This window comes from Microtus pennsylvanicus, chromosome 7 (genome assembly GCF_037038515.1).
Source record: "Microtus pennsylvanicus isolate mMicPen1 chromosome 7, mMicPen1.hap1, whole genome shotgun sequence".
In the NCBI taxonomy this organism is placed as follows: Eukaryota; Metazoa; Chordata; class Mammalia; order Rodentia; family Cricetidae; genus Microtus; species Microtus pennsylvanicus.
Window position 1 is genome coordinate 69,075,778 of NC_134585.1, and position 22,000 is coordinate 69,097,777.

General features: G+C 46.4%; 1 protein-coding gene across 2 annotated transcripts in view; it reads left to right on the forward strand.

Annotated features, from left to right (window-relative positions):
• Ak5 (adenylate kinase 5) overlaps window positions 1–22,000 on the forward strand; it is a 187,408-nt gene that overhangs the window by 144,770 nt on the left and 20,638 nt on the right. For both annotated transcript variants that reach the window (XM_075981057.1, XM_075981058.1), the window contains exons 9-10: window positions 3,899–3,941; window positions 7,496–7,540. In XM_075981057.1, coding sequence (XP_075837172.1) covers window positions 3,899–3,941; window positions 7,496–7,540 — 88 coding nt within the window. The remainder of the gene's footprint in view (window positions 1–3,898; window positions 3,942–7,495; window positions 7,541–22,000) is intronic.

The window sequence follows — 22,000 nt, forward strand, 5'->3', positions numbered from 1 at the left end:
CAATAAAGGAACTTCCAGAGGTATCACCATCCCTGACATCAAGCTCTATTACAGAGCTACAGTAATGAAAACAGCTTGGTATTGGCATAAAAACAAAGGGGTGACCAATGGAATTGAATTGAAGACCCAGATATTAATCCACAAACCTATACACACATGATTTTTGGCCTCTAGCATCTTGTTCACTAAAGCAAATGCTTGACCTTCACCTCTCTTGAGTGTGTGTGAGTGTGTGTGTGTGTGTGTGTGCATAAGAAGCCATTTTCTTTCCTTTTCTCCTCCTTCCTCTTCTCTCTTTTCCCTCCTTCTTCCCTTTTCTTCATTTCTTCTTTTGTGAGAAAAGAACTCTACCATAGATCTATATCCCCAACCCAAATAAACACTATTTTTGCAATGTCAGAAGTCTAAACTCAGGACCATCTGCATGCCAAGAGAGTACCGTACCACGGAGCTACAATCCTGGCACTTACTGTTGGTTGACTGGTTGGTTTATTTGTTGGTTGGTTGGTTGGTTGGTTGGTTGGTTGGTTGGTTGGTTGGTTAGCTGATTGGTTGGTTGGTTGTCTGGCTGTTTGGTTGGATCGCTGACTGTATGTCTGACTGGCTCTCTGGCTATCTGATTATCTGTCTGGTTGGCTGGTTAGTTGGTTGGTTAGTTGACTGACTGACTGGCTAGCTTGTTGGTTAGTTGACTGATTTTGCTTTAAATTGAATGTTGGCCTTACAAATTCTAGGCAAAAGGTTGATTTTACTTTATGGGGCTGAGAATAAAAACCAGGGCCTTGGGTGTTCTAAGAAAGCACTCTGCCACTGATCCTGGAATTTTACTTACAGAGGATTTATCCTGGAAGTGTGAGATATACTGGCAATCACAGGAGAACAGTACCCTCAATCAGATATTTCCTTCATCTGGGTTTTTATGTCTATGCATGACATTACTAAGAACAAATGACAGTTCCTTCTGTGCCCTAGAAACCTATTCACTACCAGTGAGCTAATAGAAATAAAATGGGATTCAGTCAACGCCTCCAGACAAACAGAACACAGAGCTGTGAATAAGAGCCATGGATAAAAACAGGCTAAACTCCAGAAGCCAGCTAGAGAGGAGCAGGGCCCTTTTTCAATGTGGCCCCTTGTTTTAGGAATTCAGATTAACTTTGATCAAACTCCCAAGACATGCTACCATAGGCAGGAAAGACGAGCCACAGCTCAGCCCATCCGTGTATAATTGTATAGTTCAATGATGTGGAAGAGTGAGGGTATGAACTCGGTTTCCTCTTGACATCAACTAGATGTATCCAGCAAGTGTCTGACCAGTGGAGAGCAGATTCTGATCAGCAGGCATTCTCCGCCCAGTGTTAGTGACGCTCTTACTGTGTGTGCGTTTTGGACAAGCCTATTCATTGCTCCGGGAGAGTACAGTGGGCTGGCTTCCCTCCAAGCTGTACCTGAGGTGGGGATTCTTATGCAAAGGTGTGAATGGTTTTGCTCTTGGGATGGTGCAGGGGTCAAAGCTCAGCAGAATGGTGGTCCTGCTCCGTCCAAGCTTTCTTGATCATGGAGGGGGCTCCAGAGTTCCCCCTGTATCATAGCGTGGTCCCAGTTCACAGGGGCAGGGTGCCAGCTCCTGAATGCTAAGATCAGCGGTCCAGGGCTCCGTAGAAGACCACCAACACCTGCCATGATGGCTCTACTGAGGGGACTAAAGCTATGGAGCTGCTCACGATGGTGAAAGGCATGGGTCTCAGTCTACTGCTGACGTCACCAGGGGTCTGGTGACCTAGCCAGAGGCTGCTCAGTTCCTTCATCTTCGGAATGGAGATGGGGAGGGAAGGCAGGAATGGGTGGACTCATGGTCATGCCTCACTGTGAACGCAGCAGTTTCTGTAAGGGACTGTAGAATGTGAGTGTCCGTGAGGAGTTCTGAGGTTCTTTCCCTTCACAGGGAGGATTAAGTAGTGTGAACTTAGCATCCTGTGTCACAGAGGCAGCTCCAGAGACAAGGGCAAATCCAAGAAGACAAGTGGTAGAGCTGCCCGGAGGCTCAGACTCTCCCGAAGTGGCAAGGCCTGTACTTAGTCAAAGTGCTTTCTCTGCATGTTGCCTCGGGGGTCCATGTAACCAGGTGACCTCATGGAACTGACTCTGGCATCCAAGAGAATTAAAGGCAAAAGTCTGGGGAAAGTGTCATGGATGCTGTCCTTGCAGAACACGGTAACCTCTCCAGAGACCAGCTTGGCAAAAGAAAAGAAAATCTATCAAAATTGTAAATACATTTAATCTGTGAACACAAACTTGGAATCCTGAACTTGCCCCGAAGGAATGTTTGTGTGAAGTGGTTTTATATGGATTTATTCAATCAGAGTGAAATCAATAAAGAGGTTAAAAATTATGTTCCCAGTCTCATAATAGATACTGTGCAACCAAGAATACTATGCTGAGAACGTCCTGTATTAACAGAAATTTCTCCAGAATACACTGCAGAAATAGAAGATCAGTGCACACTGACACACACATGCATGCACACACACGCTTACACACACACATGCATGCACACATGCTTACACACACACATGCATACACATGCTTACGCATGCTTACACACATGCACACGCACACATGCATACACACACTGACACACACATGGATACACATGCTTACACACATGCACACACTTACACACTCATACACACACGCTTACACACATGCATAAACACACTGACACATGCATACACATGCTTGCACACACGTGCACACACACACATGCTTATACACATGCACAAACACTGACACACACGCTTACACACACATGCATACGCACACATGCATACACACACCTGACACACACACACATGCATACGCATGCTTACACACATGCTTACACACACTGACATACACACTCACACACACACATTTAAATTCTTGGATATCTGGAAGTCACTTTTTCATGTATCTGGATAGAAACATCTAGATGTGGTATTCTAGCATTGTTTCTGTTGTTATTATAAAATGTCCTGACTAACAGCAACTTCGGAGAGAAAAGGGTTTCTTCAGCTTTAGTCCACCATTGAGAAGGCAAACATCCAGCTCTGGCTGCTCTTCCAGAGGTCCTGAGTTCAATTCCTAGGAACCACATGGTAGCTCACAATTATCTGTAATGAGGTCTGATGCCCTCTTCTGGCCTGGAGTTGTACATGCAGGAGGAACATGGTATACATAATAAATAAATAAATATATTTTTTAAAAGACTCTTTCAGAGATGATTCTAGGCTGTGTCAAGCTGATGGTTAGAACACGTGGTAACCTATGGGTAAGGAAGTAGGAAAACAAAATGGGAATCAGCACTGACTCTTTATAAACCTGCCCCCAAGATACACCACACTGCTCTAGAAGGAAAACAGTGACCTCGCCAAAGGGAAATGAGAGTTTTACAGATAAACATGAGGGAAAAGAACAGTCACTTGATCTTTCCTCATTTTATCCATAAGAACTAACAAACTGTAACTGTGGCCAGGGACAATGAGGCTCACATCAAAAATGCTTACTGCTTGGCCTTGGCTGAAAAATTTGCCAACATCGACCTTAAATTAGGGGGTGTTCATAACACAGCTGTGACCTTACCTATCCATTAGCTTCTAACACTGAAGAATTTTGTTGTTTTGAAGCTAGCTCTCTGTCCATACATAATTTATGCACCAAAAAAAATGAGACTGAATTCTGTACTGGTTGCCAACAGATCAACAATGTAACGCCTGAAATTCTGTTACTCATATTTACAAGTGTTTAGACGTTCTTCCCTTAATGGAGTTGTTTCAAATGTCCAGCATTTATCGTTAACAAGGAGCTTAAATGTGTCTATTAATGTTCCCATCTAATGCTATGATTATTTTCAAAACAGGGCGATGATGAACTAAATGTGTTTGGAGAGGACACCGCAGGAGGTGAGTTTCCTTCCCTAATCAGAACACATAGCTTCAAATATGCTGTCTTTGTTTAATGCCAGCTAAGATTTAAAAACAACAGAGTATTTTCCATGAGTTATCCTGGGAATCTATGGCTTCCAAACTTGTTGGTCCACACAAGGAACCGAAAGGAATCCTTACTAAGAGATGCATTGCCCAGCAGCCCAGAGAACCTGATTCTCAAGGAGCACAGTGAGAAGTGGATGCTCTAATCAAGATGTTTGGGACACACTCTCTGTCCCATCCCCACTGGTGTTACAGAGTAGCAAGGTCACACAGTAGAGAGTAGCATTCTTCAGCTCAAAATTCGCCACACATAATTGAAACATAAAATCTTCACAGTGGCAGTAACAGCCAATGGGGCTTATTGGAGGTGCAATTTTTGCTAATTGAGTTGGAAACAGAATTTCTTTTCCATAATAGCAGTTACTATGCTACAGTGTCGAGTCAGCCCAACCTGCATCCTGAAGTAGTACCACTTGGTCATTTTTACCATGTTAAAAGTTTCTCAAAGGACTGGGAGTGCTTGTCTAACATGCTCATAGCTGGGTTCCGTCCCCAGGCTTTCATAACCTAATGTGATGGCCACATCTGTAACCCCAGAACTTAACAGGTGGAGACAGAAGGAATTCAAGTTCAAGATTCTCCTCAGCTACATAGTAAGTTTGAGGCTAGCCTGGGATACGTGAGACAATATTTCACAAAACAGTCCCTTGAAAACTAAAATAGCCACTCCATGCTAGCTGTATATGGAATGAAATGAGATCAAATGCTGTGAATTTAATAGTGTTTATAAAAGATGAGCTTCATAGTTGCCTAGGTTAACACAATCTGTCCTGTCTACTTGAAAGAATGTCAACACAGTTTATAGAAATCAATTTATAGTATTGGCTGTAACTCACACAAGTGATTTGGCTTTTTAAATTAACCCAGCCCTAACCCCCATTGATCCATTAAGGGCTAGAGAAAGTGTTATTCGATGAGAATAGAAACAGCAGTTGTGTGAAAATAAGTCTCCAAATGATTGTGGCAGTCATCAGGGAAGGCCCAAAATCGAGCTGTAACAGAGCCATCACCTGGCCCCACCCACAGCCAACTCTGTCTCCGCTGCAAGTTGGATAGACAGCTGCCGCACAAACTTTCCTTTATCCCTGGTTATAGCATCAGAGCACTCACTGCAGAAGCATTTTAAGGCAGAAAGCTAGAACCACCTAAAACTCTAGGACCAATGGCATTTGTGCCTAACATTCTCGCATGCCCTGTTTTTACCCCGTTGAGAATCTATGTGTGTGTATAAATATAGCCACATTTTTAACATATTGTTATATAAGCATGCTCTCAAGTCACTGCAAATTATCATACAACGTAGTAATTACATGATTTTCAACTAAAAAGTAATTTTTAAACTGAAATAGGGTATAGCCACATCAGCTCTCCTGAAAACAAAGAAAATAACCACAGTAAATATGGCCACCTTCCTAAACTGCAAACACATTCAGAGATGCTCAGGGAAGCTGGGATGCTGTAGAACACGTTAGAGATTCTCCGTATCTGACTTCATGAAAAATTCCAGACACCAACTGGACCACGGCAGAGACCTGTAATCCCAGCTGTTCAGGGGGCCAAGTCAGAATACCCAAAGTTCAGGGCCAGCCTGGGCTACAAGGTGAATTCAAGGCTGACCTGCTTCGCTTAGTAAAACCCCACCCCATATTAAAAAAGTTAAAAAAAAAAACTAAAGGACTAGGATGGGCTGGAGAATGACTCTCCCTAGCTGCTTTTCCAGAGAACCTGGGTTCAGCTCCCAGCATCCACGTGGAAGCTAACAGCCATCAATAACTCCAGTTTCGGGAGATCTGACGACCTTTTCTGGCTTCTGTGGGCACCGTGCACACGTGTGGTGCACAAACATAGAAGCAGGAAAATATATAAAGTAAATATAATAATAGATTTTAAGGGCTGGGGAATATAGCTCAGCAGTTGACTCCTTACCTAGCGTGTGTGAAACTTTCAGTCCCACACCCTAATAAAAATGCACAATCACGGTCTCTCTCTCTGTCCCCCCAGCACCCCACACCCCTTCCCTGTGTAGGTCAAGCCTGTTTGTGGGACCAGCAATGCGGCACCTACCTGTTGATTGCCTTGGCGGGTTACCTTGTCTAGGGTTAGTAACCCGTCTGGCAGTTCAGTTATTCCAGGGTCCCGGAGAGGCACTACCTGTAAGATAAGGGCTAGGAAAGAGGAAGGAGGCTAAGCGGGGTTTCTTGTCAAAGCCTCCGTTTATTAGAGATGGGGTACAGCTTATATATGGTAAAGAGTTGGGGGATGGGCACAGGGGCCTGGGCTCTTGCCACGTGGTTTACGTTGGTCACATGGTCCTCGTTGGTCACGTAGCCAGGAGGTTACCTTCGGTCAGGTCACTGTAGGCCAGGAAGTCACAACTAGGAGATGACACACCTAGTTCTCTAGATAGTTTGGAATGTGGGGCGGGTTCCGCTAACAGATAGTTCTCATTAACAGCCAATTTGGGTGTGGGGTAGGCTCTGTCAATAGAACCATTCTTAACACAATTAGGGGTGTGGGGTTCTCTGCAGACTTTGGCTCCTCACACCTACCCACGTGCCCTGAAGTTCCCATTCCAACCCTCGGCAATGTGAAGTCATTAGGGTCCCACTGACTCCAGATGTTCTTATCTCAAACCGTTTCTCCCAGTAGTGGTTCCCCAGATTCAGAGCTTGTTTCCACTGCCATGATTATTATTCTGTACTACTGGTTCTGTTAACTTCTTGTTTGGTCCTGCTCTATACGCTGACTCATGATGAATAAAGATTGATATTTTAAAGGAAACTTTACATCACAACTTAAAACAGAAAATGGCATTGTCTACGATAGCCATAAACTATTTTTGTCTTCTAGACATCTTGTATATTAATTTCTTCTTTTTTAAACAGGGTGGTTGCAAATGTGAAATACTGGATCAGGGTGGGATGGATCTAGAAGGAGTAGGGGAGTGGGAATGGATACAATCGCATGCTCTGTGTGCACATATGAAACCCTTAAAAAATAGAAGTACTACATCTTAAAGTAAAGAACAAACGATTAAAAAAAAACAACCTAAATATAAAGTTTAAGATTGGCTTTATATCCAGGCATAGTGCACACCTATAATCCCAGCACTCAGGGAGCTGAGGCAAAAGAAGGAAGGGTTTGAAGTTCAGCTGAGTTTGAGGCCAGCTTGGGACACACAGGGAGACCCTGTCTCAAAAACAAACAAGTCCTCAACACCAAAAAGAAACAGACAAAAAGTTGGATTTCCATGTGAGTCACACTATTTGGTGGTATCAGTTTTACATTTCGAATTAAAGATCTATGTTAAATAAAAATCCTGGGTAGGGGGAAAGCCTCCATACTCACTACCCCCTGGTGGTCATAGCTTGTTTATTCCTGTGGGCTCAGCTCTGTAGAGTATGGATAGGACCAGGGCGTCAGTGTGGTATTTCTTGTCGATAATTTAAATTATTCTTCTTTTAAAGGCTTAATGGAGGATTTGAGGAAATGTAAAATTATCTTCCTGATGGGTGAGTAATAGCTCTCAACTTTGCTAATACAGTTGCTAATAATACTGTAATAGCAGAAAAATTATATTCATCTCTCATTCTGTCCTGCTTTGAATTCATGTTCTTCTTTTGACCAAAATAATACCCCTGAGGTTTCCAGATGGTTGCATGCATAAATATGCAATTTAAATTTTTTTTTTTGTGTTGTCGCTTTTCAGCATAGAAAAGGCGGGGTTGTAGAAATCTCAGCCGCAGAGCTCAGCTCTGTAGCAGTGGAGTGAAATACAAGGCCAAGGGGCTGCTGAGTGCTAAAGTCCAACACTCACTTTTGCTATTTGACTACCAACCCTCTATTAAAACTAAATGCATGGTGACCACATATGAAAATATTCCTCCCTTGCCACACATTATATTCTGCACAGTAAAAAAAAATAGTCTAGTTTGGGGCTGGGTGTGCAGCCCAAGGCTAGAGCACTTGCCTAGTATGTGTGAAATCTTGGATTTGATCCCCAATAGCACACACACACTCACACACACACCCAAAAACCTCATTTCTTCAATGTCCCAGTAGAGTGATACTTTCTAGCTACTTGTTGGATAAAATGCCATAAGATTAACTCCTTCTGTGCACCTGCCATGCTCCAGGTCACCGCAGATAATCCTCGAGCCATGACATAGCTGGGAGACCCAGCCCTGTTCCATCTCTGTTATACAGACTAGAAAGTCGACACTCAGGAAAGTTATGGGACTTAGCCAAGATCATGGGGTAGAGATTAACTTTACTTGTGGACAGGAAGGAACCAGTTATGCAAAAGTTTAAAAGGTTGGGAAGGAGATGGAGGTGTGGTTTAGCAACAAGAGCTCTTGACAATGACGTTCAAGGTCTTGGGTTCAATCCCAGCCCTCTCCAACACATGTGAAAACATGTCAGGTAGTCAGAATGCCTCCCAAAGGGTACACTTTCCTGTTTGTTATCCAAGTATATATATAATATTATATATGATATATATCATTATATATAATATATACATATATTAGCAAGTATTCACTCCTTGTCCATTTTCCACAAAAGTATCTTTCTATACTTCCAAATAGTGAAAGTGTCCCTACCTCTTCAGGAATGGGAAAACAATGGTGTTATTCCCAGGGAAATACAACCAGATCAACTGTGTGCTGACCTTAGGACACCCACCACCTTGTGAACCTATGGGGTAAATCTCCCTCGTTGTCAGTGGGGAGAATGAAGCCCAGAGAAGCTGAGAGCTAACCTGGAGACAAGGGTCTGGGGCTACATCTCCTTGTGCCAGACTCTCACCCTCATCACAAAGCTACCTGAGCTGTCATCTGAGCTCCTGGCCTCTCACACACGAACTATTTGAAAGGGACTGTGGCCGGGATGGAGAGAGACACCCCATTGTAAGGAAGAGAGTAATTAACGGATCACATCCCCTGAGAAGTGTTACTAAAGAGTTAAAAAGAAGAAAAAGAGAGTAATCTGGTCAAGTGGGTGACGAGGCCAGGCCAGCTTCCCTGAGGAGGCCATGCTGACGCAGAACTGGGAGCTGGTGAAGGGCCTCATGGGAGGTGGCAGAAGGGAAACTCTAGCTGAGGACGGCATGTGCCCATGAGAATTCATGAGAATGATGGAATTCAGTCTTGCTGGGGCTCCTTTGTTGGCCTCTGGTGGTCCTTAGCTCACTTCTTCAGTTCTTGTTTTGTATTTTTCTTAGGAAGTAAAAGTGTATTTCTTAGCCTTCACTGGATATCTTAATTCCAGTGGAAAATTGGTCCTGCGTATGGCTTACTAAAACTTTAACAAGCTGTGTTCTAGGCATGAAACCTTCCTTGTACTGTTATATATTCTAGTCTCTGCTCATACTTTATATTAGAAGCCAAATTGGGGAAAGGAGAGAGCCTTTAAGGTTGATATCTAGATATCTAGATGCTTGGAGTAGGAATCCTTCATTACCATGTTGTTTTAATAATGTGATCCCCAGAAGCTTGTAACCATAATACAGCCTGGCTTCTGGTTGTCATTACCACCTCTGGCAATATTATTTCCAGTTTTCCCACTGTTCTAACTCATAGCTTAAGCCTTGGAAATGCAGTGTTGCCTCTGTGTATGGCATAACTGAAGACCTTGGCTCACCTGTCGCAAAACCCTGTGCCCTTTGGAGACTCAGAGAACACAGTGTGGAACCATAGACAGCGAGACTGAACACAAGAGCCCTCAGACCCTCTTTCTCTGAACACAAGAATCTTTCTTGGATCTGACCAACATCTCCTGTTTTTCTACTTATTGGTCAGTCACTGCTCTGCTTGGAAAAATAAAACAGTTCACTGTTTAGACAGAAGGGACAAAGCCACTGTGATACTCTTTTTCTAAGGCATCTATTAAAATAAGGCCTAGGTTTCAAATGCCCCCATGACAAACAGCAGAATGGCTATATTATCACAGGTCTGTTCAAAGTTGTGAAGTCCCTGAGAACATGAAGGCACAGTGAGAACCGTTTGGGTAAATTTTAGTAAGAGCCACAAGATGTCAATGGTACAAACGTGGTTCTGTCTACAGAAGGTTAGTGGGCGGGAGGTCTGGCTCAATGGGTAGAATGCTTGCCTAGCACATGCGAGGCCCTGGTTCAGCCCCCAACACTGAAGGCAGACCAAAAGGTGGAGGTTGTAGGACGGAGGGGCTGCTTGTTCTTCTCGGCCACCTGGCTAGCTTAGCCCCGAAATAATCACACAGAAACAGTATTAATTAAATCACTGCTTGACCCATTAGCCCTAGCTTCTTATTGGCTAACTATTACATATTAATTTAACCCATCTCTATTAATCTGTATATAGCCACGAGGTCGTGGCCTATCAGCAAAGTTTCAGCACCTCTATCTCTGGTGGCAGATCCATGGCGTGTCTTTCTCTGAGCCTTCCTTCTCCCAGCATTCAGTCCAACTTTCCCTGACTAAGTTCTGTCCTATCAACAGGCCAAGGCAGTTTCTTTATTCATTAATCAATAAAAGCAACACGTAGACAGAAGGGCCTCCCAAACCATGAGGTCACCTTTGACTACAAAAGGGCTGTGTGGACAGCCTGAACTACAGGAAACCCTGTCTCAAGAAAAAGAAGACTCCTGAATTGTGCAGGTTACAACCAGTCAGAGCAGCCGTAGAATTGCAGACTGGCCACACCTAGGAGGACGTGTTCATGTCTACGCTTGAAACAGAGCTAATATTCCAAACACTCTTCCTGTGTTCAAGTACCATCGGCTCCTGAAGAATGGACAGCCCCTGATGACTGTCCTCATCCCTATATGCTAGCTGGCCCTGGTATCCTTCCTGCTACATCCCCAGGTCTCTCTTTGACTCCAGCTCTGTCTGCACCCTCTTGTCTCCTGAGCTGGCCTCCTCGTCAGTCTGTTTCACTGGAGATGGCTGGTCTCCCATCACCCAAGGTGGGCTTAACTTCCTGCTCCTAGAAGTCTCTGCTAATCACCAACTTTGCTCCTTAGCATACAAACCGTTCGTTTGGGGGGGGGGGGGCTATAACTAGTGAAAAAAATAGATTGTTGGAATAATGAATTCTTCAGGAAGTAGTGTGGTCTGTTTCCATAACAACTGACACAGCAATTAGGATTCCTGGACTGGAACTGGCAGGCATGTTGCTGGGACTGGGGCTGTGAGGGAGAGAGTTCAGGTTAATTGGGAGCCTCTGTGATGCCCCTTCCTTGCCATTACACAACCTCTCACCAAGGGCACTGACTTCCGCAAGGCTTAGGTTTAGGCCTACGGAGAATCCGGCCCCTTAGGCCTCGAGACCTGAGCTGCTGTGCAGCAAGTAGGAATACTCTCCTCTATCCCAGTGGGAGGAACATTCAGGCCCCGTGTTCCCTCCCCACCAAGGATAAACTTAGCTGACTGCGGACTTCTCTGTGAATATCACCGTTCCGTTCCTGAGGAGAGCAGTCCGGTGTCTGTTTGTAGAGAAATACCTTTTCTGAGGACACAGACGTTGTCCCCGCAGGTCAAGCAAGCAGCCTATAGGACTCTGTGGACACTCCACAGGCTTTGGATTGTCCCGTACACGACTCAGGAAGCTTTGCTCACACAAGATGGCCCAGCCACTGCTGAAGTATGGAAGCATTTGGCAAATGTGCTTCAAAGAGCGTCTCTGTGTCCCACCACAGCGTGGATACCACTTTAATAGCCTCTTCTATTACTCCTCTTCCTCCTTCCCTCCTTCTCTTGAATAGTATCTTGCTATTGCCCAATCTCTTTTGGCTTCATTTTCCCTTCTCCACTTTTCACTTCTGTCTGTGCCCAAAGCATCCCGTAATCTGAGTTCACACTGACTCATCCAAAGCCTTGATAGGCGTGCTATCAGTGTTTGAAAAACACATCTGGCTAATCGCGTGAGAGGCGACGCTAATGGCATAATGACGGGGCCACCACTCGGTGCTGCAGCTTCCAGAGTGTCGGGATACAGATGGCCTTGTTTACATTGGCACTAGTGCTGTGGGGAACTGTGTTTAAGTTTTGTGATGGCAATCTTGATGGCCAACTTAATTGGGTTAATAAATGCCTCTAGCTACGTCCGGGAGGGGTCTCCAAAGAGGATTGTTAGACCATGAGATCTCTGACCTAATTGGTGGAATTACTGATCCATTGTTGAAGTCATAAGATGACATTGTCAGGGGAGGTGACAGTGTAGGAGGTGGGACCTTGGAGGAAGGAGTTCATGGGGACCTGCTCTGGATGTAGGTCATGTCCAACCACTTCCTGTTTCCTTTCTCGCTGCTTCTTGGCTGCCATATTGAGAACTGTTTAGCCCTACCATGCTCTCACAGCCGTGATGGAGCAACCCCTCAGAACCATGAGCCACAGCCCCTCTTCCATCGTTCAAGCTACTTTTCACGGGTCTTTTGTCATAGCGATGCCAGAGCCTACCTAGCATCACCTTTGAGAGATATTCAGATAAGATTCTGTGTTATTGTATGCCTTTTTTGGCCACTGCACATAGTCTTATTTCTCTTCCTAGAGAAATAAGAGTTCTTCCCAAAATTCAATATTTTACGATTGCTTTGACTTCCTTGTAACCCCATTGTCTTTGAATTGTTCTCTGCTATGAAAGAACTCTGAATTACCTTTCGGGAGTATCTGCTTGGGGATCAGCACGAATATGTCAGTTTCATCAACTCATGAATTTATTCACATCTGATAGAAAACAATTTGAAGCTTTTCAATTCCCCCTCATGGTGAGAGAAAGCAGCTTCCGTTTAGCGCCTGCCTGTGTCAGGTGCTAGAGAGAGCCTTCCAGAGTCGCTTTATGGAATGCTTGTGCCCAGACAAAGGACAGGACACCATTTCCAGCCTTTATTTCCCAGCAAGGCAGAAAGATAAGCGATGAATTAGAAAATAGTATATGTTTGGGTGGGGTGGGAGCTTGAAACGCCCCCGTGTTGTCAAGAAACACTATCAGTTGTTTCCCTCAAAGAGGCAGGCTTTTTTCACTTTCTAAAACATGTTTGCCAGATACTGGAGCCTGACAAGTCATAGCTGCCTTCTCCGGAAGTAAACAGAGCTACAGCCACACTGCCGTGGGGGAGTCTCATCTTACCTGATCTCAGTATCTGGGCCTGGATAGCACCTTGGAAGGAGGCATCAGGAATGGCGTTCAGTTAAAAAGGCAGCTAGCTCAACACACATGCCCTTCCTCCAGGAAGCAGTTATTCCTCTGCGGGCCCAACAGCTTTATGAGCATGTCGTACTTAGTAAAATAAACAGGGCAAAGCATGCCAGTTCTTAGTCCCAGCACTCAGGAGGTGGAGGCAGGGGAACTCTCAGTTTGTGGCCAGCCTGCTGGACATCAAATTTCAGGCCAGCCAGAGCTGCATAGTGAAAATCTGTCTTAAAAGAATTAATAATGCATACCTAAGGGTAATTATTTTAATTATTATTAATTTTTTTTTGCTTCACTAAAGTGTCCTTAAGTGATATTAATTTAAGAACACTGTGGTCAAAACAGGGACCAGTGAGACGGCTCACTGCTAAAGTGATTACTTGCCACAGAGCTTGAGGACTGGGCTTTGATCCCTGAAGCCTACATGGCAGAAGAGAACTCACTCTTGCAGGTTGTCCTCTGCTCCTTACAGACTTGTCTTGGCATGCATGCATACATTCTAAATGAATGTAGGGGAAATGAAAGAAGCCTAGAATTGCTGGTTCAGCTGGATTCTGATACTTTGTTTCAATCCTTCTACTCCTTGCCTCTGCCTTCCATGGAGAGCAAACAACGCCTTAGAATGACAATGCAAGCAAGGACCCCCAGTGTCTGTGGAGCAGACTCAGGGAACCAGCAGCTACAGGGAAATGAGGGTGGAGATGGTGCATGAGACCAAAAGAGAGCCTTTGGGTTTAGGCATCTTGGAGGGGAGGGTCCCCTGATGTTTGGCGGGATCAGCTGACTCCAAAACACAGCTGTGGAGGGTTGAAGGGGAGGGAAGAGACAGGGAGGGGAGCAGAGAAAAATGTAGAGTTCAATAAAACCAATTTTAAAAAAGGAAAGAAAAAAAAGAAAACACAGTCACGGAGAAAGCGTCAGAGATTAGCGCCACATCTCCAGAAAGGCCCACTTCTGAGACTCCTGGAGGTCTGGACCCAGGGGCACGGAGCAGCCAGGAGACAGAACAAGAGTGTCAGAAGACCGGCTTCACATCAGCAGAGTGGGAAGAGTCAGGCAACAGGGAGAGCAAAGAAACCCTTCAAGGTGGAGGGAAACCCTGAACTGAAGACAGAAGCAAACAGACCAAACCAAGATGATCAGAATGGCTACACTGAGCTACGGAACCCAAAGCTAGACTGGAACCCCAGTTTAGGCTGGAACCCCAGGCTAGACTCTGGCTTCTGCTCTGAATGAAGCAGACAGTGCAAGAGCCAAGCAATGGGCAATTTTGTGCCCACTTCACTGGGTTATGCCCAGACAGTGGGCAGAGCGTCGATTCTGGGTGTGGTTTGAGGTTTTTTTTTTTTTTTTTTTTTTTTTGTCAAGTGAAAACTCCATTTGAATCCATGGACCAAATAAGGGAGACCGGACCTCAGCAACAGGGGTGAGCACCATTCGGTCTGTAGTGCTGGAGGGGGGGGGGGTGGTGAGGAGTGGACACAGAAGAAGTGGGGGGATTCTCTGTCACTTCCGGAGTAGGAATGCATCTACCCTCACTTGAACATCACAGCTCCAGGCTCGTCAGCCTTCAGACTCTAGACTTATACCATCCACCTAGACAATCAAATTGCCAGCACTCTGAGAGGACTCCTGCTTCTTAGATGTTAGGGCTTAGCTCAACGCCGTCAGTTTCCCTGGGTCTGATTTGAGATGGCCACAGTGGGACCTCTTGGCTTCAGAGTCAAGCAATCCACTTCCCACAATTAATTCCCTTTTTGCTGTTGCTTTGGTTTGTGAGATAAGGCTTCATAGCCCAGGCTGGTCTCAGACTTGACCCAATCCTCCTGCCACAGCTTCCTGAATGTTTGGGTAGTAGATTTGTGCCATCATACCCTGTACCCGGCTGTGAATCCCCGGCCAATGAAGCTGGGTTGCCATAGAGAAGTAAGTTTCCATCTGACACCCAGCCTTTGGCTGGGTCTAGCTGAAGACACACACACACACACACACACTTCCCTCCGTGAAAGTGCGCAGATATTGAATGCCTCCATCACTCTGCCTTGGCCCCCAGCACCTGTATTTTCAAACACCTGGCCATTCAGGGGAGAAAAGGCAGGCAGACATTGCAGTACTTGCCAAGACAGCACTTGAATGCATCACCAGCTGAGACATTTCTCTAGGGGAGAAATGTGGGCACTGTGTCCCCAGAGAGAACCCAGTGGCATAGACTTTACACTGTGATTGGATGCCGTCTCTAGTGGGAGTGGCATGAGCTCTTTTTTCATTGACTCAAACAAAGTTAGCGAGAAACTCAGCAAAAGACTGCGATTCAAAAGAACGTGAGCATGTCTTTGGAATACTGCATGATGCAGACACGCTTCTTTCTCTCTCTCCTCCATTGTTCCGTTCTTCTTCAAGTTTTTAATGATTTCCTCCAAAAAAAGCAGTACTGTGGACTTATTGTCATCGGGAATAGCAAGAATAACTCAAGAAAGAGAAGAACACAGTCTTTGTGCTTGCCGGGCATAACAAGGGCTGACCTCACACTTGTTGCCCCCTCCCCCTGGCTGAGATCCTTCTGGAAGCCCGTTAACACTGACTGAAATGCTGGTCTAGTCTCACCTGAGCCTGCGCTAACAGCTGAGTGTAGTCAACAGAACGGTAAATGCCCCTTGTGCTCTGCCGCGTGAATTCACCAAGCTAATTTCAACGCGTGCCCAAGTTTCCTGAGAGGTGCACTCGTGCAGCCCTGGCCTGCCTGAAACTCATTGGATAGCCCAAGCTGGCACAGGCCTCACAGAGATCTGCCTGACTTTGCACGTAAATGTCCCCCTTCCAGGTTCTGCTTTAATGAGATGTGTCACGTCTCTCCATGACAGTGCTCAGTTTTGGCAGAACTGAACAATCGCTGGCTTGTCAGAGTGAAGGTCAATGGAGTTTACTAGCAAACGGTCCAGCCAGATCACGTGACCCAATTTAAGATGTAAAACCGTGAAGCCATTCATTAAAGGTGACTGCTAAATGGCGGCTCATGTTTGGTGTCACGACAAACCTCCTTTCTTGGATGTGTTTCTTACGGCAAATCTGTGGGTCTGTGGTGAAAACCTGGCACCACCCTGGCTGACACAGGACTGTGTGGTGTGTGTGTGAACTCCAGAGGGTCCTGCAGGTGGGGGTCCCACAGCACCTAGCCGTAGCAGGCAGAACACCTGTGGCTCTCAGCATAGTGTTCTGTTACAGAGTTTTAAAGATGTTAATAGAACATCACACGACCTATTACAAAGAAAGCAGACATTTATTAGCTGGCACGGAAAGCCAAAAAGCATGATGAAATGGAGACTTTCTTCTGGGCGGCATGCAGGGACTCTCAGGCACGCCTCTGAACCCCAGTGTTACTGCCTTCCCCCCAGCCCGACAGAGAACACCAGCAGTTCCTCCCATCGGCTGTGAGAGGAATGGCCAAGCGTTTAATAAGGTGCTGAGGACTTTATTAACTGTCATAACAGTTGCTCATTCGCCACGGAGCCATTATCCCAGCATTATTACACGGTAAATATGAAGAGAAAGAGTATCACAGCCCCAGGCGCCCCTGGGAGATCACAGCATACCGCTTCTTGCTCATCTGGTCTAGAAGCTCCCAGTCCGGCCCATCCCGGAATCACCTGGGGAATGTATTCTGATGATTATCGTTTTTAATAATGAGAAATTTCAGGCTTCCAAAAGAGCTGGAAGCATCTTTACAATAAGCTCGGGTGCCCGTCAGCTCCGTTCTACTGGTCACATTTAGCGAGCAACTGCTTCCCATGGGTCTGCGCTTCTGTCTGCCCCTCCATGTTTCTTTAACTCTTAGACATTTGAGTCACTTGTCAACGCCTGCCCCCTTTTCCTGGGAAATCTTCTAAAAGTTTGGGTGTCCAGGAGGCACCAGCTGCAGGCGTTGAGAGGTTTCCATCCTGGTGGAGAATTTTAATTTTTTTCCCTAACACTAAGTTTCTTGGTTGTTCCCTGGGAAACCATGGTGATGGGGCCCCTACTGAGAAGACTCTGACAGTTCTGTAGCAAAGAGAAGAGTTGGGCAGCCAAACACGAAGCTGGAGGAATGGGTTAAGGCCACAGTAGTGGCATGTCCGCAGAGCGTGCTGAGGTGAGATCGCATGACAGCAGAACCTCTCACCTCCTGGCCAGGTCATGAGAGAGAAAACAAATGAACAGCAGCCCAGTCCCCTTCAGGGCTCAGCCCTCGAGACCTAAGCCTCCCACTGTGCCAAGCTGAGCACCGAAGCCTTTCCCACATACATGGGCCTTTAGAGAATATTCCAGACCTAACTGTAGCAGGTCAAGATTAAAAACCTTCCATAGGCTGGGATATTGTGGGGTAACACAACCCCAAATAGGGATCCCTTCATGGAATCCAGTCCCAGTTCACAGTCAAGGAAGCCAGGCCATGGAGGCAGCATGGTTGTTAGCGTGTCACGGGGGTCAGGGGCTTTCTCATTTACTTTCCTTGTGCAATGGTATCAATGACTGTTAATTAGAGCCAGAATGTAGGAGCCCTGTGGCCTCAGAGTGGGGATAAGTCAGTTCTCTTCCAACCACTCAGCAAGTCTAAACCAAGGCCTGGAACCAGGCCCATTGACCCCAGCACCATACACAGGGCTGCCTGGCCTAGAGAGTCACTGTTCCTGATACAACAGTTGCCAAGTACCTCCTAGATGCCAGGCCATAATAATAAGGAAGTATGTCTGTTGTTCTCGGGGTTCTGGTCCCTCTTAAAGTTCTTATATGACCTACAGCTGGACTTGTGACCTGGTGTACGTCAACAACTCCTTCAAAACACCTGTCAAAGGCTCCCAGCACTAACATAAATGTTGACTAGTATAGAGATGTGGGTTTCTTACTCACTCCAGATCCCAGCAATAGCACACTGAAGCTCGGCCTGCCAAAGCACTCCCGTTAGCTACAGGAGGCTTCAAGTGGCTTGTGGGTCCCAGCTGGCTCTGTCGTTCCTGGGCGGTCAGCTTACAGTAAGAGGCATTATAGCTTTTCTCTGAAAGGAATCATTCAGTCACAAAAACATGAGCTCAGGGCTGAGACCATTTTAATGTAGAGAGGAGGATTTCAAGGGCAGGAGTGGGTGGGTTTTTGAAGAAAAACAGCAACAAACAGAGATTACTTGGGAATAGTACAGACTGATTTGATAACATACTTAATGCTCTCAAAACTGCAATCGCAAAGACTGTTTGTCTTTAAAGATGTGGAAAACAGTAGCACATTTGTAAGTTGTGTCTAGACATTGTAAAAGTGTGCAGTGTTAGCACTGAGATCAGTGTGTGTGCGCGTATGCACATGTGTGTTGTCAGAAGACAACCGTGGACATTGGTTCCCAGGTGCCTTCTACTTAGTCAAGAGCTAACAGTACACAATACAGCGTCAAGAGAGCACACCGTGCCTGGGCTGTGTTCACCTGGTACAGGGCTTCCTCGGAGCCCGTGGAGCTGTGTTCACCTGGTACAGGGCTTCCTCGGAGCCCGTGGAGCTGTGTTCACCTGGTACAGGGCTTCCTCGGAGCCCGTGGAGCTGTGTTCACCTGGTACAGGGCTTCCTCGGAGCCCGTGGAGCTGTGTTCACCTGGTACAGGGCTTCCTCGGAGCCCGTGGAGCTGTGTTCACCTGGTACAGGGCTTCCTCGGAGCCTGCGGAGCTGTGTTCAGTCCTTGGCACCAAATAAACTGGATACTGGGGTGGATACCTGTAATCACACCACTTGAGAGGTGGAGGCTGGAGCACCAGAAGTTCAGAATCACCTTGGCTACATCATGTTCAAGGTCAGCCTGGACTACATGAGGTCCTCATGCTCAAAATCTAAAATGTCCACCCCATGTCAGCTATACATGTAACTGTAAATGTATAAAACTATGAATCTGATACTCTTCATAAAAGATGAACTTCATAGTATCTCTGGACTAGATGACTTCTGTCATTTCCACTTAGTGGAGAAATAAGTTACCATGTTTTGTGGAAATGTGTTTCTAATATTGACTGTGAGCTCATGCTTTTTAAATAACCCCACTGATCCACGAGGTGGTAGATAAAGCATCAGGTGGTAAGACCAGAAACAGCAGTGCGTGCCCAGCTCAGCACCATGACTGTGGAAACAGCCCCAAGTCACCCACGCTGAGGGCACGTGCTCATCCACCTCAGGGATGCAGCTGCTTGTCAGCCGATTGTCTTCATCTGCCCGCGTTTTCCAGGCTCGGATCAGCAAATGCTATCCCTGCCAGCTTTGCCGACTCCTCCCACCCTACCTAAAGCCGGGCAACGGCAAGAGTCGCTTGGGATCCAGTCCTTGGAGGCTGAGGGTCCAGGAGCTGCATTTAAGGCAAGGTCATGAAAACTGGTACAGGGCTAGCCCGAAGAGCACCAGATCCGGGGAACAGCGCTCACTCGGCGGCTTCTGGAGAGCGACAAACGGAGACAGAGTGGAAAACCAGGCTCAGGGCCCCTGAGCACTGTTCCACCAGTGCAACTTGAGGTTCACATGGAGAATTCAACAGCCCAATCTTTTAAAAATCCCACTTGATTTTGAAAGTAAGGATTTTCCATTCTTTTTACCTTCAAAATGGGATCTCATCTAGACTCTAAATCATACCATAGGGGGCTGTGTAAGGGTCTACTGGGGGCAAGAGCCCACAGTAACTGTGGGCTACACGTCAGTGAGGGAGCGGCAATTGGGGCAGCCCCTTTTCTTTATCAGTCGCCGGCCATCGGAGAGCACAGGCCCTTAGCTCTGAGATGGGGTTCTTCAAAAGAATTATGTCCCATGTATCAAATTATCCTAGAGGGACATTAAGACCCCCTTTATTTAAAAGTGTTACGTTAGGACTTTGATATTAGAGACAGGATGAAAAGCCATGCAGCAGCTAGCAGATTTTGTGCTGCTTTTACAGTGAGAAAATCAGATTGTTCCCCAGTTTGGAGCCAAGGGAAGAATCATGCCATTGTACAGGTTACTTAAAATTCCACACTGCCTGCACCATTCGGCCCCAAAATGCTAAGAATCCGCAGCTGTTGCTCCCACGGAAGGCTTCTAACTGGAGCAGCGAAGGCCCCTGCACACAGCTGTTGTTAATTCGAGATGGAGCATTTTAATTGCCTTTGTGTCAAGATTTATTAAATAACATTTCAGAGGGGCAAACCTGTAATAGTCATATTAGTAGAAGGCTGAAAGTAGAAAATAATTGGAACACAGTGTCTCTGCCTTGGAAGCCAAGTCAGAAAACATCTTCCCCACATGGCCAGCCACCAGCCATCCCAGGGAAAAATGCTTCCAGGTAAACACAACCCCCACCCCCAGCTCAGCTGAGAACTCCCCTTAGTCACATACCTGGAAGCACTTCTTCCTCTGAGTGTCATCTCTCGTCCCCACGCTCTCCCTTCCTATTACAGCTGGAAGCAAGAGTCCCTGCTTGGGGGCAGCTCTGGCGTTAGGGGACAGCTGCTCCTGGGGGAGGGGGTCTGTCTTGTTTCTGCTACCTTCTGTAATTGCTGGTTTCCTAGTATGTTTGGGCCCTCTGTGCGGTCCTGTGGAGGTGTCTGAACCTCCCGCCCTTGGCTTCCAGCAGCTCTCTGGATGAGCAGATGACTTGAGAGGCCCTCCGCTAAAGTGGGTCAGGCGCTGGCATCCCTTCGTAGTGAGTTCCACTGCCCAGAGAGCCGGGAATTCAGGCTAAACTCTCAATGGTGTTTTGCATTTTTATTTCAAATATTCCCTTCTCAGGAAGCTGCAATTAGGAGACATGAATGAGCACCAGATATTCACACACACACACACACACACACACACACACACACACACCAAATAAAGTAAATATAGCTTAAGTTTTCTTTAAAAGCTAGGGAATAGAAAGAAGAGGAAGACCCTGGTGTCTGAAGCTGAATCAGGAAGAGTGAATGCTGCATGGTCCTCTAGTAGGAACCAGTTTAAAAAGACTTGTAGAGACACAGAAGAGCTGTAAGAGAAGCCTGAAGAGCGTGTGGACTGTGAGGGTGGCCAGTGTCTCATCACTCTAGAGCACTCCAGCGTCCCTGCTACACACGGGACCAGAGTTCCCCCCTCCCACACGGCTCCATCTGCAGACTGCCTTTGACTTGCAGTGGTCCTGATGGACCCAACAGTGTCCTTGAAAGCCAGCAAACTCATTCAGAGCCCCACATTCCTCTTCTGGTCACGGTCGATGTGGAACAGTCCCGCTGGCTTTCTCTGACGCATTGAAAGGTTACTTTTAATTTTTTTATCAGTTTTTTAAGGGGTGAGAAAGAACAGGTGGAAGAGAGAAAATAGGGCAAGGGGGGCTGGAGAGATGGCTCAGAGGCTAAGAGCATTGCCTGCTCTTTCAAAGGTCCTGAGTTCAATTCCCAGCAACCACATGGTGGCTCACAACCATCTGTAAAGGGGTTTGGTGCCCTCTTCTGGCCTGCAGGCATACACACAGACAGAATATTGTATACATAAAAGAAAAAGAAAATAGGCCTAAGGATCCGAGTGTCACGGCCCCAGCTGTGCACCTCGATTCGCGGGGCATGGGACAGCACTGGCCAATCAGGAGGTGGAGGATGCTATGCTCTCAGGTAGATTCTCTAGAGCCTCACCCATCCTGTGAGCAGGGACTGAAGGAAGGCTGTACTCTTCCTAGGCTGAGAGCATCAGGAGACAAAATGTGGCCCCAGTGGGGGGAGAAGGGCACACCTCTGCCAAGCAGAGCCCCAGCTGCAAACTCCAGGTTAGAGCCTACTACACACGCAAGGGACCTCTCTCTGCCTCTAT